General features: G+C 32.9%; 2 protein-coding genes across 4 annotated transcripts in view; one reads left to right on the top strand and one right to left on the bottom strand.

The window, feature by feature from the left end:
- Nucleotides 1-102: 102 nt before the first annotated feature.
- Nucleotides 103-23263, bottom strand: LOC144434799 (growth arrest-specific protein 7-like). 3 transcript variants are annotated; one of them, XR_013480860.1, is made up of 13 exons: nt 22962-23263; nt 20674-20887; nt 17407-17567; nt 15622-15711; nt 10932-11029; nt 10587-10661; nt 8821-8965; nt 8034-8165; nt 7149-7188; nt 6580-6659; nt 5552-5650; nt 1377-2264; nt 103-1312 (listed from the first exon to the last, which is right to left on the bottom strand). XR_013480860.1 is itself a non-coding variant. In XM_078123301.1 (12 exons), the coding sequence occupies exons 1-12, from the start codon at nt 23148-23150 to the stop codon at nt 2148-2150; spliced, it is 1440 nt and encodes a 479-aa protein (XP_077979427.1). In that variant the 5' UTR covers nt 23151-23263; the 3' UTR covers nt 103-2147. The 3 variants fall into 3 exon arrangements, 1 of the variants encoding a protein (XP_077979427.1); XR_013480861.1 differs by having other exon boundaries at nt 103-1416; nt 1456-2264; XM_078123301.1 differs by having other exon boundaries at nt 103-2264.
- The window catches only part of LOC144434800 (aquaporin-8-like), a 35313-nt gene continuing 13911 nt past the window's right edge, over nt 3629-25030 (top strand). Inside the window, exon 1 of the mRNA XM_078123303.1 lies at nt 3629-3759. Within this exon, the coding sequence (XP_077979429.1) occupies nt 3734-3759 (26 nt within the window). The 5' untranslated portion in view covers nt 3629-3733. The remainder of the gene's footprint in view (nt 3760-25030) is intronic.

The following is a 25030-nucleotide window of genomic DNA, read 5'->3' as shown; positions in this document are numbered from 1 at the left end:
TCTGGTGGCGATACTTGTGATGTTGTATATTAATCCTCTGGTAACTTTACTCTCAACTCCTTGTTATCAACAGAATATCCCCAGCCTTGCAATTTTTGCAAGTTATAATGTAAATGGTTTATTTCTATGTATGCTATGAATATAACATCAACTTTGTTGAAGTAAATTGACAAGTACAGATAAAATGTAACATACATCAACTATACTAGATGTAAATAGAAGGACTTGCCTTTTGTCAAATTAATCAACTCATATTCTGCTTAAAAATACAAATTTGGCAAAATTGTTTTCAAGGCAAGATGGTATAAATCAGTGCACTAATTGGTTCATACTATTCAGATCATATCATAACTATTTCCTGCTACCATGATTTCATCAAAATAATGATAAACCCTTACTGTGAAAAGTTAAAAAGGAAATCAACATTATAATTTGAAATTTTTCTACCAAATATATGAAGTTTAATTTGTTGAGAAGGAAAAATCTTAGAGATTATGTCCAATTAATGTGATCATCTATTCAGACTAACAAATGAAGTGATGAAGTGTATAACTATATCTAATTATAAAAGTTGTGAGAAAACTAATATCTGAACTACTGATGGCATTACAGTTACTGTTCCCTTTCACTGGTTACTGTACAGTTACTGTTCCCTTTCACTGGTTACTGTACAGTTACTGTTCCCTTGCACTGGTTACTGTACAGTTACTGTTCCCTTGCACTGGTTACTGTACAGTTACTGTTCCCTTGCACTGGTTACTGTACAGTTACTGTTCCCTTTCACTGGTTACTGTACAGTTACTCTTCCCTTGCACTGGTTACTGTACAGTTACTCTTCCCTTGCACTGGTTACTGTACAGTTACTGTTCCCTTGCACTGGTTACTGTATTGTTACTACACTCCTTATCATAAACGTTACCATAAAATAACTAAAAATATACACACAGATACATGTAGACTGATAAACAAACAGAGAAATATTTCTCTATGTTTACTACATTCCTAAACTCTAAGTTCAGGTATGCTATAGAAAAGAAAATATCAGATTTCCTCTTATAATATTGCATGTGTATATATCTACAATCAATTCAAGGTTATGTTTAACATCTACTTTTGTGTCCTAATATATGTATCGCATGCCTCCCCCCCCCCTCATAATCACTCCGTCCATCCATCCCACAGCATGCCCCTTCATAATCACCCCAACCATCCAACACTATACCCCCTTATAATCACCCCAACCATCCATCCATCCATCCATCCATCCAACAGCATGCCTCCTCATAATTACCCCAACCATCCAACAGCATGCCTCCTCATAATCATCCCATCCATCCATCCCACAGTAGGCCCCCCCCATCTATCCAACAGCATGCCCCCTAATAATCACCCTATCCATCCAACAGCATGCCCCACCTCATAATCACGCCCCTATCCATCCTACAGCATGCCCACTTCATAACCACTCCCCTATCCATCCAACAGCATAATTGATTAGATACATATAGATATTCAACATGAATAAAATGTTGTTATCCAGTAAATGTACTGAACTGAAAATTTTCACAAAATGATGTTAAAAGATGTCAACTGTTAGCAATTATTAAAGCACCTTATACTGATAAAACTTTATATTCTCAATAAATATTGCTGAATAGTGGTGAAACTTCTGCCACAAGAAATCACAGGCACTTTGTGTAGTAAATGACTTCAGATGCACTGCACACTGCCTGTGTGCTTCAACTTGTGCTAACACATCAGTAGATTGCTGCTTTTACTTTTCCCCTTAGTATGATGTCATACAAAGTCTTCACACTGTCTTGCCGGTTGCTATCATTCTCTAAGTGAACTGATAATACTTTTCCCCTTAGTATGATTTCATATAAAGTCTTCACACTGTATTGCCGGTTGCTAGCATTCTCTAAGTGAACTGATAATACTTTTCCCCTTAGTATGATTTCATATAAAGTCTTCACACTGTCTTGCCGGTTGCTAGCATTTTCTAAGTGAACTGATAAAACTGTTCCCCTTAGTATGATTCCATACAAAGTCTTCACACTGTCTTGCTGTTTGCTAGCATTCTCTAATTGGACTAGTTATATTTATTCCATACATATGATCAAGTTTTCACACTGCCTGATTGCTTGCTATCGTATCTCCAGGTGAACTGGTCTTAATTTTCCAGTAGCATGACTCCTTACAAAGTTTTCCTTGTCGATGACTGCGTCTATTTTGTCTATGAAAGTATGTACAACCTGTAGGATCTGTTGAAAACAGGAAAGTATGAAAAGAATTGTCAAAGTGTGTCATACCAATCATTTAGCAATCTAGGTCACTCAGGCTTAATTGATTTATTTTTTTTCATTCACATTAAACAAGTCATGGTGACTCTAAAGAATGATTGTATTGTTCATGAATAGCCTGAACTCCCATGCTTCAAAATAACCCACTCATCAATTTGTCCCTCTAAGTGAAATGTGTGTTGCAACGTCAAGACTTCAATTGTGAAAATAAATTAATGTTGATTAAAATTCAGACTAAAATGCTGGTATGTAAATATTATCTGTACATTATTACTGTCAATGAAGTATTTTATGGCATCTCTCATAGCATATTAAATTTCCCACAGGTTACACTGAAAGTACTCTATATTATACAAGCAAGGTATATTTGCATACACTTTTAAAATGTTTATTCATTTGTCTGGTCATTCCTGTTGTTATCTTTGCAATATACGTGATCATTAAGGCTGTTGCTATGGGCATGGTCTTGTTGCTAGGTACATTTACATACATTTTTTGAATGTTTATTCATTTGTCTATTGATCTTTGTTGTTATCTTTGCAATATATGTGATCATTTGGCTGTTGCCATGGGCATCTAGGCATCATTGCATACACTTTTTGAATGTTTGTTCACGAATCTCAGAATAACTGGTGTTACCTTTGTGAAATACACCACCGTTTTGGCTGTTGCTATGGGTGTGGTCATGGTTGCTAGGGATATTTACATATATTTTTTGAATGTTTACTGCCTACTAGATGATGCGATCATTTTCATTTGAACAATATCTGTCTACACACCCTAAGTAATGTCCCCACTGTATACCACAAACAAGTAAGCTTACTTGTCTGTGCAAATACCAAGTCAATCTTACTTAGACAACCCTCAAACATACTTTAATCCTATTTTGATTACATAACATGATTATTAAGTTTATTTAGTAGACACTGGACTTTATAACTTGAACACGGACCATTTGACACGCGATGGAAGAAGAACTTAGAGCCTCAACGATGTAAGTTACTTTCTATTTATCATATAATCCTTATTACTGATGAATGTGACATTGTCCAAGAAGAAGACTGATTCAGTATTTATCACCTTTTATGTGTTTTTAGTTAAATGCACTTGGGGTTATTTCTTGGAGTGGTTGACACTTTATGGGTACATAAATAACTTGGACCCCGTGATGATTATGATATAGCTTCATCATGAAATAAAGGCAGGCCATTCTAAAATGACAGGTGTGCTGAAACTCTCCCATCATGCAGTGCTCTCAGAACTATTATCACAAATCGATGTACCAGTAAAATTATTGCATGAACATACAGTATAGTTGTTTGACAGAGAGTGCAGACTATTTGCAACTGTTTAGTCAATAATCACTAGAAACCCTTTGTACCTGTCTCACTGTCATTTACACCACCCAAGTCAGTGACAAATTTGCTGAGATGGATCCCCGATACGGAAGTCTTAGGTAAGCAGTAATCTAATTCCTTTTTTGACAAATTTGAAGAGAATTTATCTCCAACAATTATCTTTAAGAAAGTAAAATTCCTTAATCCATGATGTTAAAATAATATTGTATTACATGTTTCAATATGGAACTTAATATTGCCTGTCATAATATGACATTTTCTTTCTTGTTCAGCCATAACACTAGGTTTTACTATTTTTTTAGTAATTATATTTTATGGATCTGTTCAGTGATATTGATTTCCTTTAGGTAAAAGTTGCAAATATTCATAACACATTCAATATCACAGATGTACAGTAAAAGGCAATATCACAGAAAGTAAATGAGTCTAACTAATTATACCTGAGATACCCAGTACAAAATATATTTGACATGTTTAATCATGAAAAATGTGGCCATTGTATGATCATGAATACTTCCACATTCTATTTATTATTCAGGACATCCTTCTGATCAAATAATATATCCTTGTTAAATTCTTGTAATTAAACTCAATATTTCCATTAAAAAATAGCTGATAAACAAATGGTTATCATAAATAACATGTATAGTAATTCATTACAAATATTTTGTACTTGGTGAATGAATTGGAATTCCTAACATAATTTATTTTCAAAAAATGTGAGGAGAAATCCAAACAGAGAACAGTTTTGAAAATATTCTCCAGGTCACAATGCAATGAAAATTCTGCATATTTGCCATAAAACAAGGCCAGGTCTTTAGATATATACATGTAATACACAATTTACATTATGCAAATGATCAACTTGAAATGGTGGTGACATTTAAAAGCATATTGAAATTCAGCTATAAAAGTAATTACCCAAATTTATGCATTATCAATCATAATTATTGGCATATTGTAATATCTGCTCAATTAGTCAGTGACTGCCTGATGTCTATCTAATTACATACATGACCATATTCACCCTAGAGTGACAGGGTCTATGTCATGTGACTGACTAACTCAACCATGTCTAATTATGATTGATAGGTAATTACTTTGTGAACTCATTAAACCTGAACACAGAAGTGGCACAGTGTATGAATTACATTATTTTAAATTTGAAGTGAGGTAAAGTATTGTAGTTAATTATATCAATAGGTAAATTTGTGAATGGTTGCCTGTTGATTAATTGTGCATAATTATTATTCACATCTAATGACAGAGGGCCAATTAATTGCAACATACATGTAAATGAGAAAATTGTATATAAGGATATCAACAGAAATGGAATACTACATTAATGTGGGGCCACTGGGTCCAAAAACACTTTTAATTTGAATACATCCACTAGTATCCAAAGACTAGCATTTGATATGAAACTTTTTACAGTTTGGTGTTTCACTGACCTGAGAAGTAATACATTCAATAAACAGATTTTTCCAACCCTCACATTGATGACAATATTCAGTTCACTGAGAATTCAGAGTGGGTAGTATAACATTACGACAAAATGAATGTGACAGAAATGAGCAACCAGGACAATGTAGCAAACAGATAGTTTATGTTAGGATGGCTGACCAAGGAGGTTGTCTGTTTCACCATATGGTGCTCTTTGTAATGAAAAAAGTTCAGGTACTACTCTAATCATAGCGGGACACCATTCCATGAAATAAAGGCATTTTCTTGAACTTCCATGACCCTAAAAGCTTCTAACCTTCAGTGAAAACATGAAAATTCATTGTCCAACCATTCAATACACTTTTCTGCTGAGTCCCATGAGACAATCAGACATAGGTGTGATTTACAGAGTGACATAGGTAAGATTTCCAATGATTGTTAACTTACCTTTTGACTTTGTGTATCCCTGTTATTCCGCAACTGATAGTACTTATCATATTGTGTTCTTACCATGTTTATCCTATTCAGTTCCATTTTTTCTAATTCCTGCATAGGAGAGACAACACTAGGTTTAGAGAAGGAGGTACATAACTTTATCATAGAATGACAGTTGTATGAACTATTGTAAAATATCGATATACATGGGGAAGGATGGAGAAATCCATGACAGTATACTAGTCTTCCAATTTCAATAATATGGACTCCTGGGAATTGCAAAAATGGAGAAAAGTAATACTCAACACAAGACTTTATTCAAAAATTGATGTTAAAATGGAGTGGTGTGTAAGATTTTGAATCTGGTTTCAAAAACATTGACTGTTTGTCAAACGTCTCCTTTAATTTGTTATCAAACATAAATCGTCACATCAATGCAGTAAGGTCATATCCCCTATACAACTGTACAGCAGATAACACCTTACTGCACGGACAGGATGAAATGTCAAATGTGTAAGATTTTGACTCAAATTTCAAAAACATTGACTGTTTATTAAATGTCTGCTTTGTTTTCAAGTCATCTATATGTATATCACAATTCTATAATGTAGGGTCTATGGAAAAACTAGCTCTGGGTAGTGGTAGTTTAACATTCAATACCATGTTTACAATTGGTAATATAAGTTTAGGAGACATAGAGGGTGTTGTAAAGATGATATTCATTACAGGATCTTGTGTAAGTTTGGCCAAAAAGAAATCAAGGCACCACTATCATCAACCAGCAACTTGGATACAGTAATATTTATATCTAAATCATTCACAACTAAATTTTAGTCTGGTGCAAAGTACTGGTGATAACACTCTGACTGAATTGTCATATTGTATAATATTTCACTTGGACACTTTGACAGGCTTCTAATGTAAAATTCACAACAATATCAGCATTATTTCTAACACTGTATAAGCTTGTTTGATTAAAATAATATTTCACTGTCAAGATTTACCAAATACAAAATTTGTTTCCTTTCTGTAATACATACCAATGTTAAAGTGATTATATCTTGAAACCATTGGTCCTGCACTGTGTTGTAGTTGTCTACTGCTTTATTCAACTCTTCCCCTGATAAAAGACAAAGTAAACATATACAGTTACATCCTATATATAAACTCACGTTAACAAAACCAAAACTTGGCATATTCACAAGTCTGAACGAGAAGTGATTATCTTATTGAACACAAGTTGACAATTAGCTTGCCAACATTGACACGATATATATTATGGGATGCACACTCTGGAATATATTATTTGATTGGTCTAGAAAAATGTAGGGGGCATGGACAAGACTAGTTCCGCTGATCTATTGCCATGGGCCACATCAGATAACAATTGTGTATTTCTTTGGTATTCAGTTTGTATATTTGTATCACTTGTTTCTTTGAAAAGTGCAGCTTATTTTTGTTATCTTGTCAAATAAATTTCATTTTTCATTCATCCATCCATTCATTCATTCATTCACATTCTTAAAAACATACATCAGTCAGATGTTTCAAGTCTACACTTTATATGTCGTTTTAAATATCGTACAAGAAGCTCGGTAAATTTTCATACCTGCTTGAATAGTTTTCTTTGTTGCTTTTTCTTCGTCGGCCTGAAACATATCAAAGAAATTAAGCCAATCAATATACTTTTACTTTTCAATAGAATTCTTTTCAAAAATTATGAAATGTGAACGAAAATCTCAAGTGATGTTTCAATAACTTGGAGTTTAGTAGAAAATATGTCTATGATTCACATAATCTTTAATACTTTCGATGTAATTTTTTTCAAAGTGATGAAATGTAAGTGAAATCAAAAGTGACACGCCAAGAACTTGGAGTTCATTTGAAAATTCCTTACTGGTGGAAAGTGAGTCATACTCTCAATCTGAAACAGTTCAAACAAATAAACTTATTTTGTACTGGAATCTTAAAATTACAGCAAGATGGTCTAAAGTTAGGAGTATGTATTATTAGAAGTATTACACTAAATAGTGCCATGCAAATAAGATAGATCAAACTTGGCAATTGCAGAGTAATAGGTCATAGGTCGTATCAATGGCATAAATTTTGAAATGTCACATGATGTCTTACATGGGTCAGTGTAAACTTGTTGAAAGATTCATTCAGATTTGCTAGAAAACACTGACATATGTTGTCTGTATCACATATAATTATAAATAATACAGTATAGTTGTGTGTACTTTCCTATCAGATGTGGAAGTTTCAGACAGCTACACATTGTCCCCATTTATCTACCCAGTGCTTAGGGTTAAAGGTCAAGTCAGGGATGAATAAACCAGCGGCCATGTTTACAGTTTCACAACAAATGACAGACAAAAGATGCACACAATGCAAATAATAACATATAAAAGATCTCTAAATGCTAGACCATAGTACATGTCTATTCTGTATTCATACTACAAGAAGTCATCACAATGTGTTCATTTTCACTTACCCTACTTGCTTGTGGACTGACTTGTTTGAATTCCATATCCTTTCGTTTTTCTTCTAATTTTAATTTAGCTTTTTCAATGACTTGCATCTTGGCTGTCAACTGCTTTCTTTCTTCAGCCGTTTGCTGTTCCATCTGTGTCAAAAACAAAAGTCAGGGTGGTCAACATTAATCACAACAGAACCTGATCCCAACCAATTACTTATAATTAAGTCATTAAGGTTGTGTCATTACCTATAGTTAGATTTCCAGGGGACATTTCCCTAGACACTATGAATTAGGTTATATAACCATGATCACAAGACCCTCCAATCAATTAAACTTGCAACAAACAGCTTGATCATACTTAAAGTGGCTATATGGATGAGAATTTGGTATTTATTTTTGGATTTTTATTTGATAAAACAGTTTCACTATGTTTTTCTACTTGAAGAAATAATGTGAAATAACAAATACCAAGTCCATGCTCACATCTCAATAAATGGTAAAACATTAAACAATGTGTAAAATGTTTGTTATTGTACGTACAATAACAAACTTTTTACACTTTTTTCATCTTTTTGCAATGTATTGAGTTATGAACATGGACTTGGTATATGTTCTTTCACATTATTTCACATAAATAAAAATCCAAAAATAAATACCAAATTCTCATCCATATGGCCACTTTAAAGGTATTATTTTAATTAATACAACATGCATTTAGAAAAGCTGGATAATCAGTTGTTAATATTCAAGGAATCAACTTTTAACTAAATTTCAGAATTCACCATTAAACCATTAAACATACTTTCTTGATTTCTTTCTTAAGAGAATCTTTATATGCTAACAACGGTTTTTCAATTTCTTCTCTAATCTTGGCAGCAAATTGTTGATGGATTTCAGCTTCCTCTGCCAGACTCAGCTTTATTTTTTTCCAAGCATCACTTAGGGAGCTGAATAAATTAAAACACGAAACACAACAAAAAAGGAACAAATAAATAAAACTTATACATACATGATAATAAAACAATAAATAATATGAGGCAAAATCATTCAAGAAAACAAATTATAGCTGTCCTAAGTATTAAAATTCCAAGAAACAACAATACTATGTCTATGTCCATTTTAGTTATTATCTAATTTCTCTTCTAGTGGAGGCTTAATAAATAAATAAATAAATAAATAAATAAATAAATAATATAGCAATTTAGTAATAAATAAGCATGGCTCGTTTTATAATGTACCAGATTAAACACTTTTAATTGGTGTCTGATGTCAAATCTTTTTAAGGCCTAAAAATCATAGGGAAAAAAATTCTTTCCTTATTTCAACAAAAAAAAAAGTCTTTGTAAGTATTGGAGAATATAATTTATCTCTTGTGACATTTTGTTTTCTTGTTGATATGTAGACTACTTGTTGACACTATGGTTTGTGTTATGTCATGCAGCAAATATGCAAATCAAGTTACTGATGCATTGCATTACTTCTATTTAGAAATCAACAAGTTATAACAGAAGAATATTTGGGGTGTTTAAATTCCTCCCTGAATGTTGATAACAGTGGAATATTTGGGTTGTTTACTTCCTCCCTGAATGTTGCTGTTCTTAATAATAACCTTCAAAACTACAAGTTTTGAAATCAAATATTGACGATATTTGTATTCATGGTCCAATATTTGCCTTGATAACCATTCCCTTTGTTTCCATGTTTATCATTGCTGCTAATAGCTTATAACAACAACACAACACAATACAAAATTGGCTTTTGATATGCAAATATGATACACACATGATAAAAGAAAAAATAGGGTTGACATTTCAAACATGTTTTTTTGTAAGGATTTTCTCTTCCTTTCCTTTCCGTCATTGTTTTGTTTGGCATTAATTCTTTAAAGTGACCAAACAATAGCTATTGTTGTGGTTTTACAATGGCTTGGTCTAATGAACCTATACCCTATTATGTGTATTTGATTACTGTTCCCTTAAGTTAACCATAACAAGACAATTGGATCAAATGCCCAATACTACAGTAAAAAAAAAATTCCCTTTGGTCATTTTCTTATGGTGTCACATGACCAGTTTAGTGATGGCTTTAGGGTGGCAATAGAGAAAAGTAATAGTGTGCCAGGTATTTACATTATCAACCCAAGACTAAACAATTTGTCATTTTATAAATCTCTCACACACTAAGCAGGGACAGTGATAGACTGTCAACAGACTAGGACAGTGAGTGATTGAGCAAACTTCAAACTATGGCAAATCTGTCAGTTTATGTTAGCCCTTCAATGTTAACTATCAGTTTATGTTAGCCCTTCAATGTTAATTATATTTCAGTGAAAATTTACCATTAATTTTCTTCCATCTCCTATTGTACCTGTATTCTTTTGTGACTTTTGTGATCATTTGCTGAAAAGTCAATAAACTAAAAAACACACACAAAAGAATGTGTTTCGGTCTGTTTATGTAAAATAAACTAAAAATATCACATTCAACTTCAAGGTTGTAACAATAACAATGACAGCAATAATACAAAGGCATTGACGACTATAGTCAGTCAATATTAAATCATATTTACCCTCCTTCTTTTGATCCTAACTGACTTTGTGATAACTTTTGTAAACTCTTAGCGTAATTTTCCTCTACTGCTGCCCTGAAAATAGGATAAACAAAACAATAAATAAAACGCAGGTTATGAAACTATCGACTTAGAAGTCTGAAGAAATCTTTCCTTTCCTAAATCTTTCTATATATGTGTGTAAAGCATTATACAAAGCCTCTAATATGTGTGGCATATCTCCCAGAATATTTAATGCTATCATGGTAGCTGGTACTATGAAGTCAAATATATTATGACACACAAATTTTGTTACTATATGGTCTAACTTTATTATATAATAATTGATAATGATGTCAGACTTACCTTTCTTTAAAGAATTCAGCCATTTCTTTGGATAAAGATTTGCCTAGATGGTGTTTATCTGTTAAAAAGTTGAAACCACTTTGTTCATTCTTATCAGCCTATGGGAATCAATAAATGAAAAGGAAATTACAATACAAAATTTTGACAGTCTGAAGCTATATACTAATTTGATATTACAGTAACTTACATGGACATATAATAGAAAGCATAAAACACCAAGGCCCTATAGTCATTCAACCTGAAGACTGAATATAATAGAAAGGTCTTTTGTTTTAAACTCAAAAATTATAATTGCGGCTTTTTCTTTCTTAACTACAGGAATTCAACTGAGCTATAATATATACCAGTAGATACATCACCTGATCAGTAGATTTATTCTATCAGAACAGGTACACTTATACACGTGCTTAAAAAGAATTTCATAATACTAGTATACACTTTATATATGTTAATATCAGTATATGGAAAGTGTCCTGAATTCACTCTGAGAAATTCCTAGAAATGAGTGAATTTTGAGTGCAATTTACAAACCTACTTCAGAATAAATCTATAATTTCTTTGTGTTGATAAAATGATTTGATCAATACATCCATGCATATCTATGTATGAATCTACTTAACCATATTATCCTAACACAGAACTTCATTATATATTGTTCTGGACCGGGTACTCTAATTTCTTACCATGGCATAACAGGAGATACATGTATGATGTAGTCTATGAAAGGGCATTTAATCTTTGACAGGGGCAAAAGAATGATTAGTTTTGGAGTCCATTTACAGATCATCATTACTGGTACTTTACATGTAATGGAGAGTTTTAAGTAACTTGAGTTGAACTAATTCCTATACACAGTTTCCCTTTCATTCCCAGACAGACTAATTTATGAGATAATTTGCACCAGCTGTTCATAGTACAAATATATTGCCCTGCAAACATTATAATGACAGTGCAGAATGTACACCGTTAACACTGGGCAAAGTTTTCCCATAAGCTGCCTGTATCTGCTAGTTTAACAGGCCACATATTTTATAAAAGATTTTCCCACGACAGGGGGTCCTTTAGTCCATCTATGGAGCTGAACATGACTTGCTGGCTACATGACTTTCCTTACTTGTCCAGCTAAAGATCTAATCATGATTTCGTTTTCTAAGTTTAGAAGTTTAATATATATGTGACATTATTTAGAGATGACACAAGTTCTATAAATAGCACCTACTGGATAGGACAATCGCTAAAACTGATAAAGTCCTTACACAAGTATATATATCAAAAACTGGCCTTTTAATTTTGTTTGTTTCTAAAGAGATTTTTCTAATTCAATGTCATTTAAATAGTCTAATTGGACAAACCTGCAGTATTAGTAGATATTTATTCTTCCATGCTTTTATAATTTACTTTCTCTCTTTATAGATATATATGCAGCAATATTAATGCACTTCAATGATAAATTCAAATTGTTAAGTTTTTATGGCCTTTTTTCCTTTTTTTTTTGCCAATTTTCCCTTTTGCTAACTCATTTTAAGATAATTATGTTCAAGCTGGTGGAGAAAAAGTACAAAAATCAGGATTTATTGCAGATATTATGAGTTTATAATTTACATAATATTATTACAAACATCAGTGTCACAGGCGATGCTGTATGTAAAATCTAAATATGATGTCTTTATAAATATGAGGTTTGTAACCCAAGTCTGCAAAAATGAATATTATGAATCAAGGTTTAATAATACTAAATTGCACACACACCACTGTCAAAACTTGACACTAACTCAGTGAAAATACAGTGGCTGTGCCAATGTACTAGCTATAAAGTGATGATGATAAGCAGTAAGTACCATGTGAAATGTTCACTATGCATGTCGGCCATAAAGTTATCTAAAAGTCATAAATTAGTACTGTAAACAGAACTACCTTGATATCCAACCAGTTCTGCATTTGTAGAAATAATCACATGTAAAAAGGTGTACAAGGACAATAATTTCTGAGTGTTATAATTACAATTTGCATATTGAAGCTATATGTAAATCTAACAATTGAGAGTAATCTCTATGAAACCATCAGAAAGATTGAAAGTTGTGATTTTGAACTGTACACACAGTAATTAATAGTGCTTGTACCATGCCATGACCAAGGGTTCTAGTTACTTCTAGTAACATTTGACCTATTCAGGTCGACAGGTTTTGTCAAACTTTCCATTAACTGGCACTAAATAGAGAGTTTGACAAAGTCTGTAGACCTGAACAGATTAAACATTACTCCTAAGCTTACACCACTAGTGGTCTGAGTCATAAGTAACTAGAACACTTGGTCTGATACAAGAACTAATAATTTCTATGTTTTACAAACAAAGTATTTCATATTTGGCCACATAAACTGTTTTTGAAAGTTTGTTTTATTTGTATCTTTATTTTCAGTCACTTCTACTATCCTTAAAAAGAGACATTAAAGCATAATTTTAAGTTAAGTCAAAACCAATTTTCAACTGTTGCTTGAATATTTGTATTTCCCTAGTGTAGAAGTGATACTGTAAACCTGCAATTTTATTCCACATTTACATACATCTGTTAATCAAATTAGCTGACAATATACTGGTACCTTTTGTACACATTTATTTTTTACAAGCTGTGACCTGTCAGAAGGTTATATTAAGGTTATTTATTTAAAGACCAAATATAGATGTTCCATTAGGTGTATGGGTTACATGTATAACACAACAACACAACAGTCCCTTCTTAGCAATGTCTCAAAATAAGGGTAATTAATCATAAAACCATAGTGAAACTATCAAATAATGGCTGCTTTCATAAAATGTTGATGATTAATCTTACGTAGACTCGTAGTCTGAAAATTCTATAATGATGAGCACACAGTACAGACAATGAACATGGCCAAGAATAATTCCCCTTATTATTGTATAAAAATAACATACACTCTTAATTTTTATGATCACTTTGTCAATTATCAATTTGAACTATGAGGAATTTGAGAAGTTCATTTCAACAGAGAGGAAATTCTTCACTCAATGTGTTATGAGAGTCATATATTTTGATACTTCAAATACTTAAATTACTTACAAAGCCCATTACTTGGATCTAAGACATGAACTTCCTTGCTAGTAGTACCTAAAGCATCTTGTGACTTGAAAACAATATGTTGACCATGGGAGCACAGTCAACAGTCAACAAAAATGTTTTAGAAAGCTCGCTGCTTACATAATTTTACTTGATGATACCAACTTGTAGATTGATCCTTCAAAAGTTATTACAAATGTATGTAAATAAACAAATGAGAGAAGGAAGTAATTTTAGTTTGATCTGGAATCTGCACTTTCCTACATAGCATATATCATATCATGGTTATCCGGAACATCGTGAACTACAGAATATTTCTTATCTTTTCCTCATAAAGTAATATATCACAGGATGGCATGGATACCATATATGCTATTTTTTAATAAAATATTGTTATTGAATCATTTGTCAGATAAGACAAAGAAAGATATGTCAGTAACTTGTGATGACTTGCTATGCTTTAAAACTTTGCCTAAAATAGCTTCTAAGATAACTGATTTTTCTGTAGCTGTTTTATCTAAAGCTGTGGACAGAAATCAAAAAAAAATCCCGTTATTATAGACAGTGTCCACTGTCTATGAATTACTGTACATGTAACGAAACTAAGGACTGTATTGTTCCTTTGATAAATAACTGTTGCCTGCATGAGACTGACCTTATCATAAACACACACACAATTACAGACATATCTACTTAACAAGTTTGTTATAAAAAGGTCTATTTGCTTTTCTAATGGCTATCTACACAGACTAAGATATCAACATTACTCATTAGCATAATTCAGCTTCACAATGAATAATCAATCTGATTGGATATCAGGTGTGACATAAGTCATCTTTGCAATAGTATAGCATATCTGATTGGATAGCAGTCATGACATAATTTAGCTTTGTAATAGCCTATTTGATTGGATATCAGCCATGACATAATTCAGCTTTGTAATGGTATAGTGTAATCTGATTGATTCAATGGCACATGACAAGAATCACATACATTCACACACACAATCAATCACACAGGGTCCTGGTAATGTCTATTCTAATTACCAAAAGGTCCTGGTTATATCTATTTCTGTCTGACTTACTCAATCAGGAAGTAGATAAGTACAAGGAAATTGTCCAGTCACATTTGTATTGCTAAGATCCAAATACTGATTACTTACTAAAATTTAATGAAAGGGTATAAAGTTCAGTTAAATCTCTTCTATAGTTCAGCTAGCCCATTGTGGTTATGGCTTTGGAGTGAGACCTTAAGGCCAAATTCCTGGCTAACACTAAATAAAGTCTATGTTCCAGTTTTACTCTATACATCATCTCGTATGCAGTTTATCCTTTTACTACATGTACTTGCTGATCCTAAGTTATAGTTATGAATTTGGGAACAATTCCACGACTGAAACACATCACTGGACTTTTATAATCTTTTTCTTTCTGTCTTTTTAATTGTTTGTACGTTTGAAATTTACATCATTGACCTAAAATACAAAACATAGAATTTTTTTTTATTTTGAGTCTGTGGCTTACAACAGCTAAATAAACCATTATATCATACATCTAAAATTCATCTATTTACTCATTTATTTATCTATTTATTAAAATTAGATGTTTTTTTCTTACCCAGAAGTAATCACAGTAACTGCATTCATCTGGTTTCAGTAGACTTTGTTCCTTCAATGTGTCCGGGTGAGGAAATGTTATATTATTGACCTGTAAATAAGAAGAAGTAAACATTTCAATAATTGTAAACAATAACAGACATTACAATCAGTTAATGAAACTAAACAAATTTGACTCCTGTCTAACTGTGTGTGTGTGCTCTTGTCAGCTTTGATAAAGACAGTCAAATATGATAAATGAATATAAAGTGAACTTCCCTGTAATTACATTACACAAGCTATTGAATAGATAAATGTTGTAGTAGGATTTCTGGTGTTCTGCTATACAAAGAGATGGAAAATCTACTGTAGGGGGTCATACTCTGTTGCATTACAAGGTTAAACCTTGGGTCATCTTGTCACAGTCAAAGGGTAATTTGTGATGTCTTATTTCTACCATTATGTCATGATCTACAACTTGTCCTAAGAGAATACTGTACTTTGAATGGATGATCTATATCAGTACCAAGCACTTCTCTACATTTGTTCAAAAATTTTTGTTTTCTTGCAATTTTTTGTGACATCTTGATGTTACTTCTGGACTTGCATACATTCATATGATTATTATCAGTTTACATCAAATTTTGGGGTTTAGTATACTATTGGTTGGGTTAATATGTTTCAAAAGAAAAGAAAACGAGAAATGTTTAGAGAAATGTCTTTCAAAGAAATGAAAACAGCATAGTAGAGGACCTAATAGGCGATCCATTGGTATTTTCTTGTCTATGAAATAAATCACATTACTGTCCTCTGGTTGAATTATGTAAAACAGCTGATCTCTAAGATCAGCTGTCTCATGGTTTGTTTTCACATTACAAGGATTGATTATTTTTTATGTGCCATTCAAATTGTCAGGGTCCACTGACTATATTATGTATTTTTCCAGATATTGGTGAAATACTGAAGTCATTTTTGCTGACAGGTATAAAGATTAGATTACATTGGATTGACAATTTGTCAGTATTTTATTCCTCATGGTAACAATTATCTTTCAAGTAGTGTCAACTGCTTCAACCTTACTGGTGTATAACTGTATAATTATGTGAAGACCAGAAAGTGAATGCAGGTCACATCACTGAGAACGCCATCTTTAAACTTAAGAAAGTGAATGCAGGTCACATCACTGAGAACGCCATCTTTAAACTTAAGAAAGTGAATGCAGGTTAGACTGCTGAGAACGCCATCTTTAAACTTAAGAAAGTGAATGCAGGTTAGATTGCTGAGAACACCATCTTTAAACTTAAGAAATTGAATGCAGGTTAGATTGCTGAGAATACCATCTTTAAACTTAAGAAAGTGAATGCAGGTTACATTGCTGAGAACACCATCTTTAAACTTAAGAAAGTGAATGCAGGTTACATTGCTGAGAACGCCATCTTTAAACTTAAGAAAGTGAATGCAGGTTAGATTGCTGAGAACACCATCTTTAAACTTAAGAAAGTGAATGCAGTGTAGATTGCTGAGAAAACATGTATATTAATATCGAAACTTTTATATTTATTCAATGGATGTTTATCCTTGTACTTATACTGATACAATACATGCCTGTATAGCTGTACTCTAAGAATTACAATCCTATAATCAGACTACAGCACTTTCACTATTAATGTCTGAATGAATAATCCTAATGCAAAGCAAAGTGGAGATTTGAAAGAGGACTATTGATTGAGACTTAAGATCTTAAGGTCTCTCTTATTGATTTACAAGACTGAGGTAACAATGTGCAGGAACATTAATAGACACTTACTACAAACTGTCTCTGTTTAACAATGACAGTGTTGGCTGGCGCAGGCTGTTTTGTCTCCTCTGGTGGTACCTCAATCAGTGCTGGTGATGGTGGTGGTGATGCCTTGGAATCATTTACAGTTGGTGCTGAACCATTGGTTTCTTGATCCTTTGGTGCTGCATCTAATCATAAATCAGATATAGTCATTCACTATATTGTTGGTGTTTAAAATAGAACTATTCATTGTACATACCAGTTGGTATATCAGCAATGTTGTGTCAGGGTCAACAAAAACATCTCATCAACATGTTTCTAGTTTTCAATTCATTAATCTGTCCGAGTTCACTCAACTTGTAAAATAGAATCATGTAAACAGAATTTTCCTTAAAAAGACCATATTAAAATCCTTCAAATTCCTTTTCAGTTTTACTGAAATAACAGAGAAAAATAATTTGATACTATAATGTCCTCAATCAACCATTCCAACCCACCCCCCCCCCACCACACACACACACACACACACACACACACACACCCTCTTATCCCCATTCTCTTCATCATGCATCAATAATATGGAAAATGGGAAAAGGAAAATGTAACTCTGTGTCTGAAATATTTAAGGTTTCCCTTCAAAAGTTCCAGATGTTGTGTAACTTTGATGAATGAGAGAAACAACAGATAAATTACTTTGTTGTTGTATAAATTTTAACACTGGCAGTGATTTATTATTAATAGAACTCTATATCAACATTATTCATCACTCACATAAATAAAGAGAAACTAAATCACTGAGAGTTAACCCCACTCAAAGACAACAACATTTCCTCAAAGACAGAAGAAACTCCTAACTGCATGGATTCAGATTTCAAGCTATGTGTTGTAGTTCATGGTATATTGTGTAAAGCTAGCCTGTTTATTGGCTGAATTTGTGACTCTACTATACTTGTTTACTTACTAGAGTGCAGTCACAGATTCAGCCAGGAGACTGACAGGAGACCAACTAGTGTAAAACTTGATGTACCTACTTTTAATTTTCAATATTTTTTTTCTCTCTTTAACAAATTTTATTCAAATTTTGACAAAAAATAATGTATACAAACTATAAGACGCTCACAAAAAGAGAGGACAGAAGGAAAAAAAAATCCAATTTCATTATTTTTCCATTCCAGTAAATTCAATGAATGTACTGATATTTATGTATTGAATGGTACATTACCAAGAATGATTTCATGAATTTCATAGAGAATACAAATAGTTAAATAAAATGCATCAGATAATCAATTGCTTATGTCATATAAAGAGTAAACAAAGGCCTGACAAAGTTAGCCTTGCAGACAGACAGGTGAAGTAGTTAGTAGGAAATTCAATAGCTATACAACACAATGTCAACAATCTCATTATTGAGTCATTGCTCATTTGGCTTGATAATTAAAGTAAATAACTTGGTGACATAAGTCCCTCAACAATGTTGACTTAAAAGCTTAATTTAGATTTCATATCCTGTTGAAAATCTGTTATTGTGTTTTCATTTTTGTGTGTGTGAAATTTTCCTATTTCTATGTACAACAGGTCTAATACAAATCTACAACTTCCATGGGTTGTTCTTGAAGGAGAAGTAATCAAACATAATGAATCACTTCACAGTTGATTTTACTGACTCCTTAATTGAACTTCCAATTATCATTACAGCATTACAGCTTACATCAAGAATACAAACTTCCTGCTACCCACTACCCAACCCCTATGTCATTTCCTACACTTATAGTTATTACAACATCAAGTTCAACATCTAAGTCCCCAAGATGGCAGACATCCTTACTGAAAGAAAACACAATGCCAGTTGTGCCATATCTTGAAAACAAAACACCCTGAGTGGTTCATTTTCTGGAAACAAAAATCAAGATACAAACATTATAAGAAATCAGACACTGAGATCGTGGGTAAAGAGTTCTCCATTTTTGTTCAAAATGGGGGCAAAACAAGTGATGACCTCTTACGTATGGGATGTTATAACTTAAGTTTGGATATGGTTGCAAGACTGTTAGGAAAAACAAATAGTTTAGTTATGCATTATTTATTCAATGTTTTGATACTGATACATAGCAAAAATGTCTCATAGTATGTTTATACTGCTGTATGATGAATACATGCACATGACAAACTGTCAAGTAATGGCATTCCTCATTTTATGTGTCATATACTCCATAGTTGGATCACACCACTCAAGGAAGTAGAATAACATACTATAATGTCGCAATGAAAAGTTTACAGAAAATAACAGGCAATTTTGAACCATGTTATGACTTAAATAAAACTACTTAGCTAATCTAGGCTGTAAGAATTTCATTTTTAATCAACTTAAATAAAGTGATGTATACTCCTAAGTATCTACCATTTCATATCTAACTTGATATTTGAGGAAGAGATTCATTTAAACTTGTTCATGAGTAATATATACTTGAAATATGGAATATGAGTTTTAAATATCTCCAGCATTGATGAAAGGGTCTTATTACAGGAAATAAACCATTCATACTGAAAGGAAAATACTTCCAGGAGGAAATTTCTGAATTGAGAGGCTGTTACTTGGTTTGCTATCTTTAATTTGGTTGGTTTTAATATACATTGTACTTATTCCATGTATTCTGTTTGTATTCTAGTACAAGTACAATGATTGGTTTCTAATATACACGTACATTGTACTTATTCTGTTTGTATTCTAGTACAAGTACAATGATTGGTTGTTAATATTACATTGTACTTATTCTGTTTGTATTCTAGTACAAGTACAATGATTGGTTGTTAATATTACATTGTACTTATTCTGTTTGTATTCTAGTACAAGTACAATGATTGGTTGTTAATATTACATTGTACTTATTCTGTTTGTATTCTAGTACAAGTACAATGATTGGTTGTTAATATTACATTGTAGTACAATGCAAGAACTTCATTAAATATACAATATTTGGTAAACAGTCATGTAAACAACAATCAAACTTCAATAATTCCTCTAATACACAGCATTACTATTCTGACCAATCTTGATATTTCTATCTAATACTAACAACTTTATACACATTTACTATTATTCCCTGACAGTGTTGCATTGCTTTCAATTCTAATATCACAAATAACTGTAATTATATAAAACTGACAGTGTAACTGTCAGTTTTGCTGTTTTGTTTATATTGATTTTTGATGACAGTTTGTTTTCATGTTTGTATTACAATAAATACTGGTAGGTGTGTGAAAATAAAATCTATAGCAGAAATGATAGTTTCTAACCTCCATTGCTTTGTTGGGTTGTTGATGGTAGAGGTGATGGTGATGGTGATGGTGGTGGTGGTGATAGTGGTACTGTCTGTGTACCATCAGGTATATCCCATCTCGTTTCTCTGGTACTTCTGTTTACATAGTATGGTTTCCCTTCCGGTGATTGGTACATTTCCCAATCATTGGGTAAATTAATAGTGGCTCTTCCAACTCTTGGGCTTGAAGTCTACAAAAGAGGTAGAAAGAACATTGCATTAAACTAAACTTCAGTCAGACTTTTTTCTGACTTCTGTACACTGTAATGATAAACTGCTTTCTGCAGGAGTATTTCCTGCAAGGGTTTATTTGCAAACTATTGTTGATGACATCACATTTAACACATTCTAGTCTTAATTGACACTCCTAGCATTGGATGTTCTCTGTATTGCTAATTCATGCATAAACACAGCATTCATTTGTTTGCACACAAAAAAAGTACAAGTTGGAAAAAAACATGATTTTAAGCTAAAACTATGCATTTATGGTAATGACAATACTGATATTTTTTTACATAACAAGGCAAAAGTCATTTAATTGACAAAGTTCAATAATTTCTTGTATATTCGATAATGTTCTATTGAAATTTGTATTGGTTAGCACACATACATTTTGCTATTAAATTTTCATTTGATTATTATAAACTGAAGTTATAAAAGGTTCAAACTTCCTCTAAATCATGATTTATTACAATTACATGTACTAGGAAATCAATATCTCAATCTTCAACACATGAATACTGTGTTTACGTTTGCTTCATTTACAAGTAATCACTCAGTAATGGTTAGCATCTCAGTACATCCATACATACTTGATGTCTTAAATATGACTATCATGTCATCAAGATAGACTAATTGTAAAAATATGTTTCAAGATGTTATGTCCTTGATGTAGGTCCAAATATACATATGACAAATGCAAATGGTATGCAAATTCAGATATGTATAATGTATGAAACAAATCATGCATATTCAAATATAATGGCATAAAACTACCAATAAGTGATAAATCAGAGAAATAGATGCAAATATGAAGATGCCCGCCTTTCATATAACTTGTGTTTTCATATTATGAATGTATTCCAGGGTCTTTGAGTTCAGATTGTCAGAAGCATATATGTTTTGCATATTAATTACCTAATTTGCATATATATAACATCAAGCTAGTGACAACTTATTAATACATGATCACAAGATATCTTCCTCAAAAGTTGGCTATATTTCTACAGTAACATGTGAATACAAATTCTAATGTAAGTGTTAATTTGAATAATATCATTAAAGGGCTATAATCAATTTGATAAATCAATTACATATGCAAATTAGATAATTAAATAATGGCATTAGCAACAGGTGTTGATAAGACTTCTGTGTACCTAATAGTCTATGTTATGTGTTTAGATATATATGCAGATTACTGTCAGAGAGTGAGACATATTCAATTGCAACCCCTAATAGCTGTGTGTTCCTTGGGGCAATGTTTGACCCTTTAAAGAGAGTACACAACAATATCAAATTGCAGTGGCCGTGAATAAAAACTTTAAACAGATATGGGTCCGGTCACCTTGAAAGTCCTACCATTCAATGTATGAATTTGAAGTCTTTGTGTGTTGTACAAGTGCTAGGTTGACCTCGGGGTAAAAATAGAAGGTAGAAATTTGACTTCTTAAAAGTCTAGTTTGTCCCGGATATGGAGGAACAACACATCAATCGTTACTAGATAAATCTAGCATTATCATCATTGATTTTCCCATATTAACGTAGTGAACTAACTAACTGTCTGACTGGTCTGTCTACGATTTAATGTATATTTCACTGACATTTATTTGTTACATGGGTAACTGACATGACACTTGTTGTTATTCATTTAGGACTTCATTTGTTACGTAACTCTTTCTACTAAAGGAATGTCGTTGAAATTAAACTGTTACATGTAATTTGGACGGTAGACTTTTGACTTTCGTCTGACATTTATTATGTCGATCTTTCGACCTATTCCGTAATCTTTGATGCCATGTTATAATTACCACATTCTCAACTTCTTACCAAACCAGGGTGATTGTACGCTTGACAGATTTCCGGCGTCCGCCATGTAGTACTGGGTTGTACCTCATGAATCATGCAAAAGTTAACGTGCATGTTTAATGAAGAAACAAGAGCAAATTAAACGTTACAAAAAAATAAAAGTCCTTCTGGTATAGTTAAACTTAATGGAAGAAGTAAGAGAGAGTTGAAATGTTTGAAATTGTAAGGGTGTCTTTTTACCTCAAGTTTGACGTACGATGCTGGAAACCACCCTTTCACTAGTCCTCCCTGTTTGTGACCCTTCCACCAACCGCCATCGTCTGGTTTTTCCAAAACGACTATCTTCTCACCAACATCGAATGTCAACGCTTCGTCCTGGCCATCGCCATTGTAAGGGTATAAACTTAAACACGACTCTTTGCCAGCCATGTCCCTGCCACAGTCTTTGATATTCTGGTTGCGAATACAGGAAACTTCAGCCAGTCTTTGGCACTACCATACAATGAGTCATGGGTTGACGAGCCCACTGTGGAGTTTCCTTGCGGAATGTTGACGTTGGCGTGTTTACACGTGTATTAGTCCACTTCCGGGGTCTCGCGACGTCTTTGAACATTCCATTTACAGACAGGGGGAGTAGACAAGGTAGACAAGCAACTTGGTTGTGTAAAAAAAAAATACTCTCGTATATTTGCCAAGAAAAAATTCAAACTTACGTACCATAGTCATGGGCAATTTAAATTTAATGAATGTAGCAAAAAAAATGTGAATTCATCTACAGAAAAAAGTTATACGGGTTGAAACATTCATGTCCGCCCGTTAAGAGTGCAATGAACCCACCCGCGCAAACTATATCATGTTGAAGTGGGTGGATTGAGATGTCAGGAAACTTATATGTAATCAGGACAATTACTTTCTTTCTTTCACGACTCTTCCCCATACGATTTATATGAATGTCTGTTACGAAGCGAGATCCAGTAAGGCCTGGTGGTTTTCAGACTGCCTGGAATTATTCAATCTTCAACCGCTGATTTTTGATAATATTTATAGATGTAATCTTTTCTCGGTTTCGAGTCATTATCTTTGACAGGCAATATTAATCGTACACTGAGTGACCGTTACATGTAATTAATTACCGACATGCAGAATTGTAGATAGGATAAAAATGCCCGAATTCATAAAATGTCAAACCCTAGAAAACAAACAAACATAAATAAAATATCCAAATACCCTATAGTATATTGAAATAGGAGAATAAGTAAGAGAGAGAGAGAGAGAGAGAGAGAGAGAGAGAGAGAGAGAGAGAGAGAGAGAGAGAGAGAGAGAGAGAGAGAGAGAGAGAGAGAGAGAGAGAGAGAGAGAGAGAGAGAGAGAGAGAGAGGGGGGGGGGCCGAGTGAGGTGAATAAACGGATGTGTTACCTGTTGTTTGCAATGATAATTGCACAAATTGTGCTCCCATCAAACCATTATATGATTTATTCGGATTCCTTCTCTAGTCAGAGCGACCTACATAATACAACATGTTGGAAATGATTTGAGTAAACAAAAGTCAACAAACTAAAAATAACAAAATTACAAAAAATGTGATTCGGTATACAATTTCACAAAAACAAGTGAACACAAGGGTCGTGACCATGGCAACACACATGTTGGCTTCTTCTTTCGTTCTGTAATTATATGAAGCTATGAGCAATATCATTTTACATATATGATATATCAGTTTCATAACTTGTAGTAGGTTAGTCATACTGTGCCCAAATGTAAAATGTGTGAGGATAACGTAGTGTAAAATCGAAACAAGGTCGTCGGGAACTAGACTTTAACAAATACATGTACCAGGTGACTCAAATTGTCGGTTTGAGTGACCACTATTTTCCTTATCTGTGGCTTGACCAATGTTCCGAGACACTTACTTTTAATAGTAAGCGTTATTACGAAACTAAGTCTTGTAAATCCAACGTTAGCGTCTACACTATTCCACCCCAACCCACCCAGTTTTTATTTTTATTTTTTTTTTCTGTACTTTTCTTTACTTTACCTATCAATTTCTCGTTGGAAGGATACATTTGACATAATTGACCATTGTGAGTCTGCGCATGTACTGACTATACCTAGCGTAATGAAATTCCCACCAACAAAGAACTTCTGATAATGAGTCATGACTTCCTGTTTTACCTAATTTGAGTGTTTACACTTTCGTACAAACCTAGTTTATATATTTACTAGTTTGTTTTAGCACCAAACACTTATTGCAGAAAATCAAATGAAGAAATGTTGTCTTCTTAACGGATGCAATAAAGATTCTATTCTA

The sequence above is a fragment of the Glandiceps talaboti genome, chromosome 5, assembly GCF_964340395.1.
Source record: "Glandiceps talaboti chromosome 5, keGlaTala1.1, whole genome shotgun sequence".
Lineage (NCBI taxonomy): Eukaryota > Metazoa > Hemichordata > Enteropneusta > Spengelidae > Glandiceps > Glandiceps talaboti.
The sequence above is the reverse complement of the archived record's forward strand: the minus strand, read 5'-3'. Positions and strand labels throughout refer to the sequence as shown.

Coding starts and splice junctions, on each gene's coding strand:
- LOC144434799 (XM_078123301.1), bottom strand. CDS start 23,150: ATGGCTGGCAAAGAGTCGTGTTTAAGTTTATACCCTTACAATGGCGAT. Junction 8,966..10,586: donor TTAGGATCAAAAGAAGGAGG/GTAAATATGATT, acceptor TAATTTATTCAG/CTCCCTAAGTGATGCTTGGA. Junction 2,265..5,551: donor GGGATACACAAAGTCAAAAG/GTAAGTTAACAA, acceptor TGTTTTCAACAG/ATCCTACAGGTTGTACATAC.